Source organism: Sceloporus occidentalis, unplaced genomic scaffold (genome assembly GCF_023333645.1).
Source record: "Sceloporus occidentalis isolate IW3139 unplaced genomic scaffold, rSceOcc1.0.p SCAF_74, whole genome shotgun sequence".
NCBI lineage: Eukaryota > Metazoa > Chordata > Lepidosauria > Squamata > Phrynosomatidae > Sceloporus > Sceloporus occidentalis.
Genome location: NW_028317054.1, coordinates 1756102 through 1776839, shown reverse-complemented (window position 1 = coordinate 1776839; position 20738 = coordinate 1756102). Strand labels below are relative to the sequence as shown.

Genomic DNA, 20738 nt, shown 5'->3' with positions numbered 1-20738 from the left:
ATGTGATAATTCACTGGTAGAAATGTAAGGTTCATAAATGTGGTTATTTACTTAAATTTACTCAGGTCAATCTTGGCCCCATAAGTATAGGAACCCGCAAATTCTAAGGGGGCATAATGATTGCCCACACCAGTCTGGTTAGAATAAAATGTGTATTAGTGGTGCTGCTAGATATTTTGGGGATGGGGACAATTGTCTTTTTAACCACTTTTAGTTACTATTTGTATTTTCGGTTGAGAGAGCCATGGGCAGCTTAGTGGTTACAAATGAATTTGGAGACATAGATAAAGAATAATTTTCATGCAAACGGATTAAAAAGTGGAAATACATAAATCCACATAGAAAACCATCGAATGTTCCTGCTGATTTCCACTACTTTGCCTTAAAATGTGTTTACTCTAGAATAACTCGTAGAACTCGATGTAGAATGGATCATTGTCACCGTGTACCAGAAGGGCATTTCAGACTTCAATATATGGTGGGTGAAACCAGCTCTGCTCATGGTGAACTAACTACATGGTCTGGATTGACCAGGACTTAACTGAATCTGCGTCACTTGTGGCCCACTCATATCTACATCTAATGATTAGGTCCCAATGAGTAAATTACTGAGTTTCAGCCACTTTTTACTAGACGGTGGGCTTTACCTGAAAGTCTGCAACCATCACTAAGGCTTATTTTATTTGCCTTAATGCACACATGTACCTCTATTTTGTGTAGCTGATGCTACTAATGGATAATATAGTGACTTTTTTTTGTAATTTTCATACTTTCGTAGTACGTTGCCAGCCCTTGGGGCCATCTCCTAGACATCTAGGTTATGTTCACAATTCATTGGGACGTCCGATGCAAAGTGACATGTAACTCACCTGCAACCTCTAGCTTTGACGAATAAACATCTCTACGCAGAGAAGTTGAACATTTGAAACCACTAAACTCACCGTGTTTTATGAAAGGTCAAACCCAAAGAGTTGACATGGCCCGCCATAAATCATAGTTAAGTCTCTATGTAATGCATGGGCAGTTCAGCCCTTCTTGCTGGAGGGTTGCTCACTAGGGTAGGTCCTTTATGATGTATAAAGAAGTTAGTTGGAATGCTGTCTCCAATGACCCATCTATATACCCCTTATATAGCCTTTATTTCCTTTTTAACTAATCCCTCATTATGGCTACTACCTGCTAAGCAAACATAATATCATAAAATATGATTAACTGTGAAATGTGTTAATGTGAAAAAAAATATTGCAAAAACTTGCAAAAACAAAAAAGGCTTACTCTGCAGTTTACAGGCAGTTAATCCCTTAAATCCAATTGTACTCAAAGGCGAGTTATATAACTAGAAAGTTTAATTAAAACTGGCTGGGGAATGTTCTGTGAAAACACATTAAGTACTATATTCATCTAGAGTGAAATTACAGGTTCAAATTTTTCTACTACAACATTTTTATTTAAGAGAAAACCTTGGTGATTTTCTATTACAAGAAGGTTGAGTTAATCCCGCATCATATATAGGATTGGTGAGATGATTGTATTTAAGAAACCAAAACCACTTTAGTATGCATTAGACTTGTGCATTCGGATTTGTACATTTGGCACAAGGAGGGACCCCCCAAAAAAACAAAAACATTTTTGTTTGCATTGTTGTTTTTTTTTACTCTCACTCAGGCTTACTCATGCGCTCTTTCACACTCTTTCTCACTCTCTCTCACCTTTCTTACACTCTCATTCAAACTCTCTCATGCACCTAACACAGAGGAAGCTCTACGAATTTTGCCCGGACCAAATATGGCAGGAAATTAAATTAATTGTCCTAAAAAGAATAAACCAAAAACGAAACAAAAAAAAAAGTCTAAAGCATTTTCTGGTCAATTTGCCCAAGTCTAGTATGCATTATGCAGCTCTGATTTATGCTTTCTTAAACAGGTACATCTCAGCGTGGATGCACCTTAATAATCCCTAGTGAGGTCATTGAGTTAAAATGTTTTATCTCACATTAACATTGAAAATAATAAATGAACTTCTTAAACGATGAATAATCCTCTTAATATGTATACAGTATAGGGGAATAGAAACATAGAAAGTGACGGCAGATAAGAACCATTAAGCCCATCCAGTCTGCCCAACCTTTCCTTAGTACCTGCCTTATCCTATATCTAGCTTGGCCTCATGCCTATCTCATGCTTGCTTAAATGTCTTTACTGTATTAACATCTACCACTCCTGCTATCAGGCTATTCCATGCGTCCACTACCCGTAAAGTAATATTTTCTGATGTTACCATTAAACTATTGCCCCTCTAGTTTATGCTTGTGTCCTCTTGTTGTGGTAGTATTCCCCCCTTTAAATAAACTATCTTCCTTTACCTTGTTGATTCCCTTTAAGTATTTAAATGTTTCTATGATATCCCCCCTGTCACGTCTTTTTTCCAGGCGATATAGGTTATGATCCTTTAACCTGTCCTGGTAAGGTTTATCTTGTAATCCATGAACCATTTTAGTAGCCCTTCTCTGAACTTTCTCCAACATTTCTATATCCTTCTGGAGATACGGTCTCTAGTACTGTACACAATACTCCAAGTGAGGTCTCACCAGTGATCTGTGCAACGGCATGAGCACTTCCCTCTTTCTACTAATACCTCTCGCTATACAACCAAGCATTCTGCTAGCATTACCTGCTGCTCTATTTCATTGTCTTCCTACCTTTAAATCCTCAGAAATAATTACCCCTCAATCCCTTTCCTCACACGTTGAGGTTAGGACAGTATCAAATATTCTATACTCTGCCCATGGGTTTTTATGCCCCAGGTGCATTACTTTGCATTTATCCACATTAAATGCCAGTTGCCACAGCTCTGACCATGTTTCCAGTTTACCTAGATCGTTTGCCATTTGGCTTCTCCCTCCAGGAACATCAACCCTGTTGCAAATCTTTGTGTCGTCAGTAAAAAGACATACCATTCCAGCAAGACCATCTGCAATATCACTAATAAAAATATTAAAGAGAATGGATCCAAGTACAGATCCCTGAGGCATCCCACTGGTTACAAGACCTTGCTCTGAATATACGCCGTTGACTACAACCCTCTGTTTTCTGTCACTCAGCCGCTGTCTAATCCATTCAACAACATTGGGATCTAATGTTCAACTAGGAATGACTCACCTAGTCGCACCTCCCAGTCACAGCCTGTGATTTAGTTATTCTGAGTGCTTCGCTACACCTACCCCTACGCCCCAGTCATGACCCTGGTTTTACCTCTGCGACTGTTAATCTTATTTCTGAGAGCCAGGATATAATGTCATATACCAGCGTCCCTCCTCTCAAGGACATATGGCACCAGGAGCTGTATAATGCGTAGTTCAATCAATGATCTGGCTTTCAAGATATTTCACTAATTAAACTATGCATTATACAGGGCCAATCAAGCTCTTCTGCCATGGGAAGCTCATTGGAGTTAACCCTTCATGCATAAAAAAGTCAGGTTGAAACTGTAATTAATACAAATTCCGTAGATAATCCCCTTAACTAGTTAGAAAACCATTGCTCCTTTGTGATTCAGATTACAACATGAGGATTAATATGTTTGTCTTTTTTATGTTATACTTTGCTTTCTATTGCTTATTCCATGCCAATAGCGCCTCATAATTTGTGTTCAACTTTCGTGTATTATGCATACATCTATCGCTGCAGAAATCTCCATACAATAATTGGCCAAGTGTTTAAAAAATCATATCCTTGCTGCTTAATCTTATTAAAACAGACTACTAAATAATAGTTCATACTATTTGGTTTTCTAAAATGAAGCACGCTTGGTTTTAGAGATGTACATCATGCACCTATTTGTAGCAGCATTAAAAATATGTTTTTTTTTTATAAAACCCAGTTGCTATTTTATCAACCAACTTGTGTAATGATCCATTCTGTACTCAGCTAGTCGATCGCAAGATGTTTAAGGACAGTCTGATGTTATTTTGTTTTGCTCAAGTAGGATGAGCAGAATCCTGGGAAAACGAGTTTGGTTCCAGGGTCTGAGAATGAGCAGGATGTCAGCAGAAGGGTACTTGACTTTTTGGATTAGGAATTAGTTTTCTGGGTAATCTTAGTGTGCTTTTCTGGGTTTGTGTTTTCATTTTGGTACCAACTGTGTCGCTTGCATGTAAATCTTCATTTCCTTTTTCTGTTGCGGTGACGTGATTGTTTTCTGTAAATCATTTTATGTAGCGATGTAATTGTGTGATTTAGTGGAGTTTGTAACATGGTTATCAGTTGGGTATTGCTGATTTATTGTGGACAATTAGTCCTGTTATAAGCCCCATTACATTTCAGGACATGACTTGTCTGGCATTAGTTCGGTAAAGCACAGTGATGCTAACACAAAACATTATACATTTCTCTAATTATAGGTTAGGAGAGTCCCTGGCTCAAGTGGTCACCTCCATAAAACAGAAGATGGCGACTGGGAATGGAGCGATGATGAACTAGATGAAAAGAGTGGAGAATTTAAAGATTCATTTTCCAAAGAGAAGGTACATTTCACAGGGAATGTGTCGGCTGGCACAATTTCAAGCATTACTTGAAAATGTTTTAAATGACCTGACTTCACCACATTGTAATATCACCAAGGGCACACTTTTATAGGATCATGCTGTATCAAAAACCAAGTTCCCTTTATTAATTAGAAGAACAGGACATACATAGAAAGTATTTATCTCACCTGGTAGTACTTTTTAAATATGGTTATTTATCCTGCAGAAATTAAAACCACACAAAATAACCATTCCTTTCTCTTGATCTATACATTTCACCATAATGTTATTAATACAATCTATATGTTTGTATGCTTAGCCCTTACCAAGTCCAAATATTATTTTTGTTCATTACATGTAGTATCTATAAAATTTTATTTTAGGTGGCAACAGTAGCCTTTTTAAATATGTCTTTCTTTTTCTTTTTTAGTCCAGAAGAATCAACAATGACAATGAAAACACAGAGGTATGAGTTATGTCTTACTGTGTTACCTGAAAGTATGTTGCATGTTAAATATTTTTCTGTTAATGAAATTCTTGATAGAGAATGCAGACTTGTCACTCTCCCCTGGCCCCTAGTCTTTTATTTATTTTATGTAAATTGGTGTTTCCCATGGGATGAAGAACATCTCTATCACCTTGTAGGGTTGTGTGTAAGGCACCGAAGACTCTGGCTTTTTTTTTTTACATCTATTATTGTGCACAGCTTGACATTCCTGTTTTGTTCTGGTCATAATCCCCTGCATTTGCTTGACCTTTGCGAAGTTTCTGTAAACGTGAATTTTTGGGGAATCGTCCATGAAAAAAATACTAATCTTCATTACTTCTTAAGGTACCTCTTAGGATGCGACCTTTACCAATGGAACTTGAATACATAGCGGATGGACAGCTGCATGTACAACAAGAGAAAATACAGAAATACTAAAAAATAAACAATAAAAAATAGAAATATCATTGTAAACATAATCTTGTTTTAAGATTAAGATCTCCTTAATTGTACCGATATGTCCAGTTAGCTGGTCTTACATTCACCAGTTGCTCCTTTGTTTTCAACTACCTTACTGTAGATTCTGGCTGCATGTGGTGAGAGTGTATGAGAGAGTTGCTTTGGGTATACTTGGGAGCTCTTCTGGCTAAGTCACCCAAGCTCTCCCTCTTGTAGGGAGGAGGGGGTATCTACAAATAGGGGTAGGGTCGGAGACTCGGAGACTGCAAGTAGTTTAATCCAAGATTCTACGTTAAGAAAGCAGGACCCTGAACACACAATTAAGAAGGGAAAATATCACAAATAAAACTATCGATCTTGTATTACCACTATGAAGTGCATATAGCTAAAGAAAACCTATATACAATGAGCTACATGCTATGACACCTCTAATGCTTATGTCACTGCCTTACCTATCAACAATGGAGTCCCCTCTCTGGTGCCTGAAAACCTCCAGCCCAAGTACAGCTTCAGCCGATTACTAGTATATTGGATTTTTACAGTGAGTTTTGCTCTCACACTCTTAGCGATAGTCATTGAAGCTGGGAAGCCCCTAATGACAACTGGAAGTGTAGCAACTGGAGGCTGACAGTGCAGCTGAAAGGGTTGTGTTATGAATGAACACACAGAAAACAATTTATAGTTTTCCATTAATTGATTAAAATCGTGCAAATTCATGTATCTCAATGGGATTTGCAAAGTTGTAAAAGTGTCACAGTGAGCTGCAACAATGTTATTGTCAACTATTGTAGAGATTGTTATAATGATGTGGATGAAAATGATGGAGAGTTGCAGTAACCAAATCAGATCATAGCAATAAATCTCATTCTTCTTATACCTTGTTTTTCAGTTGAAAGCTAACTAAGATTTATTGGAAACCCCTGTTTGCATAGTATTACCTGGAATAACATTACCAAAGCTAGCTTTAAAAGAGCCAATTGTGATGCCCAGAAAGAAACTAATTTTTCCAAGATTCATTGGTAAATTATTGTCTGCCAGACATCTTAAATTCTTCAAGATGTGTGGTCATAATTTACATAAATATACAGAACAAGAAATGTTAGGAGTGGCAGGGATCGACTGTCTGGAACCAGGTTACTGTCAGAAAACAATCCTCGTTGACCAGAGAAAGCAGCTTGTAACTGCTAATGAACGAGCTGCTTTCTTAAAACTCTTGGAATATTATAAAAAAAAATCAACTTTCTTAAAAAAAAGTGCCATTTTAACTGGAATTTCTACTATTGGCATAATTTAAAGGGCTTTTCCTTAGAAGGGTCATCGTACAAAGATTTGCAGGTGATACCGACCTGAATTTTGGTGTGGTTGCGGTGAAGTCAACGAAAAGCCTGCAGATTAAACTATCGTTCACCTCCATTCAAAGGGTTCACACAATTTATTTAATATTCCTGTATACGAAAATATTGGAATTTGTTTTCATCACTAAAAGCCAGACATTAACGATGAATTCAATAGAAAAATACATATATTTTTAGTTCATAATTATCTTTTATGCATCAGAATAGCAACAAAGCCGATTTTTTTTTTTTTCTCATTTGAAATGAGTCTGAGCTGTTTGATGGATGTTGTTTTAATCAGTAGATTAAAAACTCTTGTTGAAAAGAACATTTCAGCTTTTTATCACAATTAAGACTAATTTTGTTGTTCATAAATATCTACTCACATCTGCATATGTGAATATTAAAGAGAAACTTTTTTATTGTTATATTTTAGTAGTTCTTCAACAGTTTGGCTATTTATTTCTTATTTGAGCTTGAAATAAAAGGAGATTTTTCACCATAATTATGCAGTTGCATACCTTACTAAATTATTTGCATTTACTTTAGTACATTAAATTTTAATGTCAGATTCTGAAGAAAGGATGACTTAATTTCCTTTATTTTTAAGCGACCTCTCTTGGATCTTGAAATAGATTTCATTGACTAATCACAGCTATGGAAAAAAAGCCTGACTATTTTTGCATTTCTAGCTTCCTCGTCTCAATGGTTTTGTAAAAACATTTTTTTTTCCAAATCTCATTTATGAATTTTTTATCTTTCAGCATTGGGTATTACTGTAGGATAAAAGGCCATACCATTACAACTTTTAATTAGTGATCAGACCTTGAAATACATAATTATGCACCGAAAGACATATGTAATTCCAGATAAATGACATAGATATCGAACTCTGCTGGTGTTAAAATGATTATAGATGCAATTATGCTTGTTCTAGCTGCAGTTACATAGGATAGATGCAAAAGTTAATGGAAATTGTGTAATCAGAATGTAAAATGTTTCTGTTGATGTGCCGGACTAGCTGCGGTCATTGTGATTGAATAGCCAATGAGAAATATATTTTCGAGTCATTTAGCTCTAACAATAGAAGCAAAAATCTTATTTTTCCCTAAGTAGAACCCCTGTTATTCAGCCATTAGTCCATAGACCCAATTCAATTACTCATCTTAACTTTATTTAGTCTAACAGAGGTGAAAACTCCATGTTTTGCAATTTAGCACCCTAAATAAATGAGTAAACCACAAATTAAGGTTGTGGATTCTAAGCTAAATAGGCTAAATAACATCTGCTACTACTATCAACCAGAGCCGGCCTTAAGTGTTCTGGCATCCTGTGCGGACTACTCCTCTGGCGCCCCCTTCTCACTACCCCCTCTGCCCCTTCTCACTACCCCCCCCTCTGCCCCTTCTCACTACCCCCCCGCCCCTTCTCACTACCTCCTCCCCTCTCTGCCACTTCTCACTACCTCCCCCCTCTGCCCCTTCTCACTACCCCCCTGCCCCTTCTCACTACCTCCCCCCCTTCCCCTTCTCACTATCCCCCCCTCTGCGGTTGCTGAAAACTTCACAAGCGACCGCTCAGTGCCCCTGCCCGGGACTTAAATTAAAGCATCGTTTTTTGTTTTAACTTTATTTAACATGAAGGATGTTAAATAAAGTTTAAAAAACAAACAAACAATAAAAACGATGTTTTAATTTAAGTCCCGGGCTGGCGCCCCTGCTGCCATGGCGCCCTGTCTCACAGGTCGCACACCCCTAAGGCCGGCCCTGCTATCAACAATCAACAATTAATGAGATAAACACAATATAAGCGTGACTTAAAAAGGGGCAATTTTTCCACAAGACATTAACAAATGTCACCTACAAACCACTAAAAACATTTGAATTAATTATACAGGACCAGCCAAGCTCTTCATGCAGCAGAAGCGGGGATTGGCTCTTCATAATGTATATAACAGCCCCTAATTTTCATTGACATTAAATGACCTTTGGGTATCACATTTCTCAAGCATTTTTGTGATGCTAACATATGCAGAATTTTGATTGTATTCTTAGTTTTTTTTCTATTAATATCTGACAGGGTGAGAGTGTTGATGCCTGCCATGAAACTTTGCAAGCCTTTAAGAACTAGTTGTTTTATGTTATTCTTTAAAATTGTTATATTTTACCCAATCTTCACAATAAAATAACACGTCGAGGGAGATATGTACTTTATGAATGCAAATGCAGACTATTATTATCGTTCTATTTCATAAAGGCCTAGATATGCCAGTTTCAATGCTGAGATTACAAAAATATGCAAAACTTGAAGATTTTTCTTTTTTCATTTCAATGACAAGAGAAAAAATAGAAATGTAAGGTACCTGCCAAACAAAATAACAGACGGCGAGGTTACGCAGGTCTAAATATGCCATCTCTCGCTTCACAGATTTCCCCAGATAGTAATATGGAAACACGATTACAAAATATGACTGTACAGGATACTCAGGTGAGCAACTTTTGTGAATTTAGCTTTTTTAATAATTTGTTGTAAAATTATATAGTTATGAGTGCCTTAGTGGACATGGAGTGTGAGAGGGGAGTAGGTAGGAAGTGAGCAGGGAGCATACATGGTCAGGCGCTGCTCCATTTCCCGGAGTAAGAAGAAACTGACTCAGAGACCCAGGGAAGCAGGGCTTTACCTGGAGACTCTGGAACAACCATGGTGAGGTCCCAGGTATGATGAAGAACATTCATAAACAGAATTTTCATAGTTTGTAAGGCAGTGTATATGCTAAATAAACAGGTTTAAGCATATAAAATGAAAAAGACACTTGATATAAAAACAGTCTACCAAAACATACAATTAAAAGCAGTTTATCATGGTTTGATTTCAAGTAAAATGTAGATTTATGGCTTTTTAAATTCTAACTGTAAATATTTTTTCTGGTTAATGAAAAAGTAGGGATGTTATGTTCTTGCAGTGGTACAGCACACTGACGTTTATTTATATCTGGGGTTTACTGCAGATTAGATTTGCGCACCAAAATCCATTCAGATTATTTTTTCATTTTATTTTTGGTCCTTTCATTGCTCCCTGTCCTTTAAGTTAGGAATAAATTCAGAAGAAATTCAGAAGACCTTTTTTATTCAGAAATTCATTGTCACTCAATCTCACTCTCTGCCCCTTCTTCTCCTCTTTTTCTTCTTTCTTCTCTGGTGACCCACTTCTCCCGGGCCTCCAGGGGCACTTTTGCATGAGGGCAGAGCTATGATGCACACCACGAGGACAATTTTTCCTTCCAGATCAGCCATATTCTTTAAATGTCTAGTGTGAACGGCTCAAGTTAGAGCCCAGACCCCTCTGAATACTTATTTTCTTGTTTTGTTAGCCATTCTGTACTGGATTTACTTCAATGTTTAGGCTCATCAGTTACTGATCTTCAGTTGGCAGACAGCCATCCTAACATTATCCTTTATGATTCCTCGATAAGCTTGGGAATTCAGTGTCCCCTTGATGATGGCAAGCTGACCAGGCATCACGGCAGCAAAGCAGCCCCAGACCATGATGCTCCCTCCACTTTTGGGATAATGTTTTCATTATTTTTGTTTAGTGTGGCTCACATTAGCAGATGCTTCTTGAGAATAGGAAACTCACAATGTTTGATTGTTTTTATGTCCAAGTAACAATAAAACACACCTCCAATCTTGTTTCACTGATTTGACTCCAGGTTTGCTAACTCCTGACTACAATTAACTTTTGTTGAAGTGATTAGCCTAGGGGTTCACACACTTTTGAATGTTTGAATGATGTATTCAATATGGACAAAAACAAAGACTCATTTTTGTGCTATAAGTTTGTTCATTATTGTAACTTAGATGAAGATTATATTATATTATATTATATTTTAAGACAAACTTATTCATAAATGCTGTTAGTTCCACAAGGTTCACTTTTTTACTTTTTCTTGACACTATAACCGTGGGCAGTTTTTTTTCCAAGTTGTTAACAAGAAGCATGTATAATTGTCATTTGAACATTCTGGCATATGTGGCCCTGTGTGAACATGATGTTTACAGTCCATTGTTTGCTAAGCATCCTTACAATACAAATAAGGAGAATATATTACACAAAGTATTATCAGGCTTCAGACTTTAACTATAAAACTATGCTTTCATAGAGCTTTTGTAGCCTTAACGGTTGTACTAAGTAGAAAGTCACTAAAAAAAGAGCGTAAAGTCATTTTTTTCTTCCTCTAAATTGCAGTAAGTTTACTTCTATAGAGAATATTGTAATTACAAGACAATATTTTATATTAGAATTTAGCTCAGGGGCAACCAGGCTTCTGTGTCTTCATGATTCAAGACGTTGCAGCATAGAGTTGTAACCTGATGGCAGCAAAAACTGTAAGGGAAGGGTGCCCTTAAACAGAGGTGGGAAAGCCTGAAGAGACCATTATACCAAGAATGTCTAGGCACTCAGGTCCCTGCGCATGTGAGGTTTGTCCACCAGATGGAATGATTTCTTCCGGCATGTGTTCTTATTATGATTTCATATCTTGTTATATATTCTAGGCGCAATCGAATGAAAGCCACCAGGAAAACAGGTTTCCAGCTGCTGTCAACCTTGTTCTTAGACTGAGGTAAGGAGCTGATTCCATTTCCATTTCATTGAGACCCAAATTTGAGTATTTTAGGAGTGCTAAGGGTTCAGTTCACTTGAGTTTAGCTCACCTACAAATACCACCAGATGGAATGCTTATTCACCATAAGTAATCATTTAGTTTACTGAAGGTCAAAACGTAGATGCTAGTAGGTTCTCCTGAGTTGAGGAAGTAGAATACATTGCTAATTAATTTTACAAAATTTAACCCTTCCAAAACCCTACATAAATTGGGTTAATAATGCCTTGTAGCTGGTTTTGAAAAAATGAAAATAGCAATTATTAATAATTATAAACACATTGGCCCTGCCAATTTAGCTGCCAAAATTTTGACTTTTTTTTTTTTTCTGGTTAAAAGGGGGGTTTAGGATGGACCGGAAACTGAAACTCAGAGATTTGTGACATTAGCCCACGGTTATTTATTACCATTTACCCTATTCTTTCCTTACATGAAAAGCCCACTCTCCATTATTTTTCTAATTTATATTGCAGCTGCTGTTTTTTCTCCTATGTGACAATCTTAGGGTTCTGACATTAAATGATTGGTTTGGTTTTCACTTTCTGTTGTGAACTTGTAGTAACATGGTCTAAAAATGAATGCAAAGAACCTAATAATGTCAGTGTCATTTATAAGGAATGACAACTGTTCTGTTCTATTTTTGTTTTTCTGCTAATAGGGCAATACAAATATTTACAACCTTATCTTCTTTGGTCTGGGATTAATACGCTCAGACTACTTATTGTCAAGATTAATTGCTGTCATACATGGAAGTGCCTGTGGGATTTCTGAATACTTTATTATGTTTCGTTGTTTTTTTTTTCTTTGTGGGATCTCGGTAAGATGTTTTAATGAGCTTCTTTCACACTCCAGCAGTCTGTCTCTAGCAGAAGTAAAGTATGGCTGTTTTACAAGATGCATGTTTAGAACATTTTTCACTCGGAGATTTGATCTGCAACAGTGTAGAAATGACACGCGCCTTTTAAAAGAACATTGAGACTGTCTGAAATGAGCCGAGACTTAGAGTGATGTCCTCATCAGCACACCCACAAGGGCGGTGTGGAGAGACATTCTGGTGTTTTATAGACTTCTGAAGATATTTCATGTCATCCCAATTCATAAGCAGCAGGCTAGTGAAAATATTGCAATCTTCGTTTTAGATATATTTTCTTTGTGAGAAGAAGAATCAGGATTCTATTTCTGCTTTATATGCTATTAACCAATACCTTCCTAGTCCCAGGAAGTTAAGTGTGGTCCTGTAGATGGCATCTACAACTTGTGTGAGGTCTAAGTAGTTCTGTGGCTAGCTTATTGTCATGATTTTTTTTAAATTACCCATTTGAGGAGCCAATCTCTACCAGTATTCAATCAAAAACCTATCGATTTAAATCATCAGGGTTCCAGCTTTTGGTGAGTTTTTGTGATACAATGGTAAAGAATACAATAATGTTCCAAGATATATTTTCAACCCCTTAATTCCGCATACCTGCAAAACTAAGATGAAAAATTAATGAAAACAAATCTTTATTTTTTTTTTTAAATTAGTACATTTGTGATGTATCCAATGAAATATATTTAGTTATAATAAACAAATTAATTACATGTTTTCACTTATAATCAGCTTCCACGCCCAGGTTACAATATGTATTAACGCAATTTTGTAAATTAATGTCCGAGAAAGCGTTAAATACAGTTGATAAGTTGGAGACCTGTAGATTTATTGAAATGTTTCATATATTCTTCAAGCTGTATATCTCCTTGAAATATCCTATCCTATCGGTCACAGATATTATTTTAATGCACCTGTCCTCCGTCTTTGCCCATAATTCCCTAATGATGAAACCTGGAGTGAAAGAACCATGAATAGAATACCTCCCACCCTTCTATTCAAATTTATCGTCACCATACGTATAAGAGAAATCATATTTAACCAATTAGGAATGGAATAGAGACCTTGCAGTGTTATATTTTTAGTAAAAACCAAAATCAAGTATACCCTGGAATAAAATGGGAGTGCAAGTTGCTTTTTTGATGAATAATTTGTAACATATGTCATATTGATGATTAGTTAGATAATACGATGTTTATTTGAAAAGAAAACAGTGCAGCTCCTTCTTAAAAAAAACGCTTTTAGAAGATTGCAGATGGTTGAATTACATAAATTGAGGAAGTGGCGGATGATTAAGAAATTAAATAAACAAATGAGTGTAGCTGCGAGGCACTTTGCAGATGCATTCATTTAATTATAAAGCAATTCGCCGACCAAAGGTAGCTTTTCAACAGTATGCTGCATTAATGCAATATTCCGCAATGTTTCCAAAATGAAAACAATGTCCCCCTTTTTGAATCAATTTATTTTTAGCTTTAATATTGACAGATGAGACATCATCAAAAAGCCGCTGCTCTGAAAGGACGTTAAATATGGCTGCATCTGAATTCTGCTCTGCGACTCTGCACGTGTTTCTAATTTACCTGTGTGTCGGAGGGGAGTCATGGGCATACCTGGCCATACCTCCTGCTACCCGCAGCCTACTCTTTGCGGGACGCAGCCAGGACTGCCCACTGACACTGGGATATGGCAGAGCTCGGCACAGTGTAAATGGGTCAGTTGGGGAGATTAAAAATCTTCTTTGCAACCGGCCTATAGTGCAGTGGCACAACCTAAGGTCAAAATGCAGTTAGGACTCTGCTGCAAGAAACGCACAAACCACTGACATGATGTTTTATTTGGGGGACTTTTTTTCTGTCATTGTAAATTTATATTAGAATATGGTGATTCGTGTTCTGCTTTTAAGCTATAAACAAGAAATTAAATTTAGGACTTTATCCGAAAGAACATAAATAAGTGTAAACTCCACAGTAAAAGTAATTGTTTTCTACAGAAAAAATACATGGCTTAGGTGCCATGTTTTATGTCTCTCGGAGAGTTTTGTTCTTATGTTTTTAATATAAGCAATGAAAATCAATTTCTCTGTAAGTATATAACAATTGACCATTAACTGATTTAGACTATTAAAAATGGATGGAAACAGTTACAGCAAACAGTACAAACAATTAAATATCAGTGAATCTTTTCGTATTATCCTCCCAAATGGTATTAATAACTCCATATTGTTCAAAAAACTGCTTTTATTTTTGTATATAAATGGAAAATACATAATCTTCCATTAATGGGGCAATGATTAGTGATAGATTAAGGAAACTTCAGGCAAAGTACTAAGCCTTAATAATTGCATGTTCTGTTTGTTATTGCCACAAGCTTTCTTTTATTTTAAATAAAACAGGTAACTATTTGCAGACAGTACAGAATACAACAATTACTTCTTTTTTGTCTTCTTTCATATAATCCACACTTCCCTTTAAAAGAGAACTGCTGATGTAACAACTTTTACCATAACTTTTACCATAATTAAATTAATTTATTGCTTATGCTGTTTGTTTGTCAAGGAGAATAAATAATTTTGAGATATTGAGTAAAAGATTAGCTTTGAGACCCTACCCAATCTAACTTTACGGCAGGGCTAGGTAAATGGTAGAGAATCAACATGCAGATGCAGAAAATTTGAAAAGTGGGATTCTTATAAACAGCATTTTATTTTAAAGGAACACCCCAGTGTCCCAGGCTGCTTCATTAACAACAAATGCATTTTAAAGAAGGTAAATTCATTACCTTCAGGAGAAGTTGCAGCTTCACAAATGTTATATTACTATCCTTCAATTATTAAGCACTAACAGTGGAAATACAGTGGAATGCCTCCTCTGTGGTCTGACGTTCCTCATCACCGATTGGCTACTTGAAACAGCCAATCGGTGGCAGGAAAGAGAACCCATCGAGATCAATAGAAGTGCTTTCTGTGCAAATGGACACAACTTTAATTTAAGCAGCCACTTAGCTATCCTGTGCATTTAAGTGCAAACCCAGTATTTCTTTTCGCATTGCTTTCCTAACATGACATTGTAAATTCACAGAGATTGTCAGTCCAGTGTTTAAATCGTTGCTACGCTACTTTTATTTCTTCAGATAATACATAAACAGTGAGAATCCGGCTGAGAATAATAATTATGCACAGGGTTCAAAGAAAGTATTGTTTTGAAAAGTAAATTGCAAACAAACCTGGAAATATAGGAAGCATTATGCAGCTTGTCAGTAATCCTTAAACAGAGGGCGAACATTTTCCTTCAAACCAATTAACTGTTTCAGTTTGTAATTGAATGTAATTAAATCCTTATTGTTGTGTGTTTCAGTAAACCTGTTTAATAATAACTACCTATTAAAAAACGCTTTCATGTTTTAAAATCCAGCTTTTACACAATGACCTCATATTAATTTTATGATCTTGTGTGCTCTGTAGGGTACAATGGCCAGGATTAGACCTGCTGTTTAATTAGTTAAACAAAAAGAGCTATCTTCTCAACTAGTGCAAAATTTGCACTTTTATGCTCCTTTTAATGTTACGTCTCCTCCTTTGGGATTTATTCACTAATTTGTCTGGAGAATTTGCACAAGAGATATGCTTGAGGTTCTTCACTTTAGTAGACATTATGAAGGCCCAACCCCTGAGAGCTTCTGCTGCAGGAAGAGCTTGAGTGCCCCTATAGAATGGGTAGTTAAATCCATGAGATCTCTTCAAACTCTCCTCAACCATTAGATTATACATTATATACAGCCAACTCAGCCCTTCTTACTTCAGAAAACTGCCAGCGTTGGCCACCATCATATGACACAAAGCGAGAAATGGCCTCCTTTCTTTCTAATAGCTCCCACTACACAGAGATAAATGTGTCTGAAAATAATGAGAGCCACCACATCACGTCCAACAAAAGGTATACAAAACATCACCAAGAACAGACAGCCGCTTCATAACTTGTCTTACGGTGCATCCCGCTTGGGAACATCTTACAGTTTAGCTCTCTTGTGCCCTTACAGAGGAAAAAACTCCATCAACAAATCAGTCTGATTCTGTCAAAAGGGCAGTCCAGAACCCAAATGTGAGGCAAATTCCCTCTGCACAAGGGAGCCAACAACAAAATCTGTAATCATTCTACAAAATGCCTTTTTAATGTTTTCTTACATCGTATGGAATAAACAAGACATTTTGAGACAGCGTAGACCATTGAGACACTGGAAAGGACATGTATGCAACTATAATTACATTCTGAAATAGGAGACAACAAAGCTGTTAATATTTCTGTATATTTTGTTTCTGAAGCCAACAAATTGTCTATAATTTTTTCTTTGTGCAAAGTCAATTTTTTCTGACTTAAAGTACGTCTCATCCCCAACAAATATTTTATGTACATTTTTAAAGGAATTATCATCTACTTGCTCTCATTTTGGTGTAGAGAGGAGAGCAAGTACACAAAAGAGATTAGTTCTAATTCAAGTGCTATGTCATCCCCAGGCAATTTTTGTGTGTCTAGCGAGGTGCAAAATTGTCAAAATTAACATATTATAAAACCAAAATATTCCAACCTAAATCATAATACCATGCAACACAAATATATATATAAATAAAATGAATAATAATACTATATATATATATATATATATTGAAATAAAGGCTTTGTGGAAAAACACCTGTGAAAAATACCGTTAAGACATATCGGAGGCAAGGTAATTGCTTATATCATCATGCCTTTGAGAGATCATGGTACATGGAACAATATGACCGACGCTTATTAAGCAGCTCATAGAGGTCGTTCAGTTGATAGATGCATTTGGTTGGCGTCTGTGTTCTTCCACTTTCTTAATATATAATTTGTGCTGTCCGGCCACGCTGATGTTTATCAAGGTTTCATGTTAGTGGTAAAATTAAGGAGAATCTCAATCATTTACGTTTTACTCCAAAATTGGCTTTCTGACACTACATCATGAAATAAAACTTTAAATCACCACTGGTAGGGACAGGAGGCTCATCTTAGCGGCCTTGTAGAGAAAGAACTTATAATAAAGCTACCGAACACTAGAGTTATTTGAGAACTCCTTCACTTTTTCATTCGTAAAGGTGTTTTTCCCATACATAAAATTTAAAGTTAAGATTAAAATACCATATTTGCTCAGTTGTAAGACCCCCCCCCCAAAAATTTGAATATTAATTTAGGAAAAAAAGACTACCCAATAGGAAAAAAAGTTTTACTAGTAAATATTAATTCACATGTAAATTTTTTTGTTCATATTTAACAAAAACTATGATTGAAAAAGTGATTTTTTGTTTTTATTTCCTTTTATTTGCCAACTTGCCCCCAGTTATGCACATCTGCCCCCCATATATGCCTTATATGTCACTCTGCCCCCAGATTTGCCTTTTAACCCCCTTTTGCCACTCTGTCTCCCAGATATGCCTTATACACCCATATATGCCACTCTGCCTCCAGAAAACCATTGACCCCCCATGCCACTCTTAACCCCCAATGCCACTCTGAACAACCCCCATGACACTCTTAACCCCCCATGCCACTATTAACCCCCCCGACTTACCAGTGCATCCCTTTACTTGTGACCCATGCTTCAGACTCCCTGGTGTCTAGTGGGGCAGCCGGTGGAGGTCTGTGCGATGTAGACCTCCGCCACCGGCTGCGGGAAGAGCACAGACAACCTCCGCTGCTGTCGGCACCCACTCTGGAGTAGGTGCTGGTGGGAACATCCCAGCGAAGGCTACCATGATCTCTCCCTCATAAATGACCGGGCTAGCCCCAGACAGGGTTTAATGGGTGAGGAGTGGGAAGTGTATGGGTGAAATAGATAGAAAGTGGACATGGCCAAACACTACTCTTTTGCCCCTGGAATGAAGAACGAGATCCAGAGACTCTGAGTAAGGTTTAGAGAGATCCCTGCTATGGTAATGTGCTATCAGATTCCTTATAGACATGCTGATTTACTGTTTCTTTAAAATTACGATCTCAAAGTTTCCTTTAACTGGAGAAGGGATCTCATGTGCTCTTGAAGCTTGTGTGAGTCTGCAAACCCAAGAGCTGGAGTGAGATTCTAAGGACTTTGATGTAAGGTGATAACGTCATAACTTGGTGCCTGACTCTTCAAGGTAGTACACACATGCTAGGGAGCAAGTATAGAGAGATCTGTGTCAATAGAGGGACTGATCCCAACCTTCCGCTCCAATGTGGAGACACCTTCCACTCCACATTTAATGGCCTGGGTGGGGGTACAACATCAGATCCTGTCCGAAATTATATATAATTGTCATAGCTAATTATAAACTGTTTCTCTTTAAAATACTTGACTTGTATTTGTTAGTTAATATTTTCTGTACAGTATTGCTTTGCTGATCTTTAAGGTTGGTGAGCAGCCGTAGCTAATGTGACGAGCCAAAAATGTGTTTTGGATCTGTCCTCTAAACAGAAGGTAGTTGGGTTGTATAAATATTCTGAGCATCACTTGACATTGTAACTTGTTCATTTTCTGCTGCATTGCCAAACGTAACTGTTAGGACCTTAGCTGCAGAGGGATCAGAAATAAATTCAATGTCAATACATTGAATGACCCGTTAGTCACCAAAGGAGTTAATTTACCCCACTTCTTTGTCCTAAATATCGAAAGATCATTCCCTTCATGCCGCCAAGTCCATCAACAGAATAATTGCTCTGTTTTTGTATTAGTTTAACATGAAGCTAACCAATGAATAAGAATACCCAAAACGTGATAAAAGGTGATGAAATCTCCATCAATACCTCTCAGTAAGATGTAATTTAATATTCTCTGCCTTAGCCAGCAGAAGTCAAACAGTAACCTCTCCAGAGAGAAAACTTCAAATGGGCTGCCTTTCTACGAGTTTAGAAAAGTTATGATGAGGGTTGTAAATTATAAATAATATCAGGAGATTAACTTTCAGATGGCATCAATATCTCTCTCTTGTTTTTAACATCCTAAGGGATAGAACACTGGAAAATATTCTTTGCTAGTATTTATTTCATTGGCCGGAAAAATATTGGTGGCCGGTAAACTGGTATATACCTGTAATGGCCCATAAAGTACTTTTACGGTATTCCATAATCATGTGACATTTGGGAAGAAGATACATTACTTTTTTTGATGAGCACTCTAAATAATGTCTTCTGGAATCTTTACCTGACACAGTTTGTAAGTGATAATGAGTAAGGTCAGCACAAATGTATGCACCTCACTGTAATGTATGGGTATTAGAGTACAAGTCATGTCACGGTGACTAATGATTCAACACCAGTCTAATAATATACGTTTTACAGGCAATATATAAAAAGTGCAAACAAGCCATAGTATGCATGGTTTATTTTTTTGTTTGAATGTATTCAGTTCCGGAAACACTGTGTCAGGAGATAATTAAATAATTGGTTGGATACAATAGCCTTCCTATTCCTTGGTTGAGAGCGTAGCCTTATTTCTTGTTTAAGTTTCCAGTTTTGAAAAGCCTTAAAGGCTCAGTACATCCAAATTACAGGTACCCCTTATTGCCATGTATGTTTGGTCCAAACTCTTAAACTGTTGAACATGTATCTTAAGAAGTACCTTTTAAAAGACAAGTCATTTGCATTTACTAGATGGGTGCTACCAAAAGCCATCATCAAATGCATAATGGCCAGTTTTCCATACATTTCATGGACCCTTTATTTCACTAATAAACACTACAGTTTCATGGTCTGTTATAGAAGATGTCTAGCACAGCCTATTCTTCCAGGAGAAGTTGGTCCTTCTTAACTCTTAATGCATAAAGAAATTGGTGGATTGAAATGTTCTACTCACCTCCCTCCCGTTGGCGCTCCTCAGCCGTGGTCCATCAGTACAGTTGTGAAGATCTATGCCTTTTCTGGGCTACTGTAGGGAATTATAAATGGGGAGACCAAACTAGTAGTTTAGGGTACCCAAAAGCCATGTGCTATATGTTTCATATGTATAGATAACCTAACATAGGTCTAATTGGGAATGCATAAAACCAGATCTATCCATGGCTGTAATTTAAATGCTTCATTAATTTCAGATGAATAATGCTGATTTTTGCATATCTGTCATATCAGTTTTTCAAAAGGCCAGGAATGGTTTTTAAAAACTCAGTTAATGTTTAATTTTTTCTTTTATATCAGATGTATTATCTAAATGGTAATGTATTGTAAGCGTGTTATAAAATGTTTCCGAAGGCTTGGTTTCTATCCACAAAATGGGTTTGTGCTTTCCAGCAAGATTAATTTGTCTTCTTGTTCAGAGTGATAATGGTTTTGAGCAATGGCTAAGTACCCTTGGTCGTTGAATTTAGGTTTTTTTCATAGCACCTTATTGCCCTAAAATATGAGCCTGTTTCCATATCTTTG

General features: G+C 36.8%; 1 protein-coding gene across 1 annotated transcript in view; it reads left to right on the top strand.

Moving 5' to 3' along the window:
* The window catches only part of LOC149285925 (STE20/SPS1-related proline-alanine-rich protein kinase-like), a 101972-nt gene that overhangs the window by 41835 nt on the left and 39399 nt on the right, over nt 1–20738 (top strand). The window contains exons 11-14 of the mRNA XM_089494652.1: nt 4400–4522; nt 4953–4988; nt 9230–9289; nt 11356–11423. Of these exons, the coding sequence (XP_089350778.1) occupies nt 4400–4522; nt 4953–4988; nt 9230–9289; nt 11356–11423 (287 nt within the window). The remainder of the gene's footprint in view (nt 1–4399; nt 4523–4952; nt 4989–9229; nt 9290–11355; nt 11424–20738) is intronic.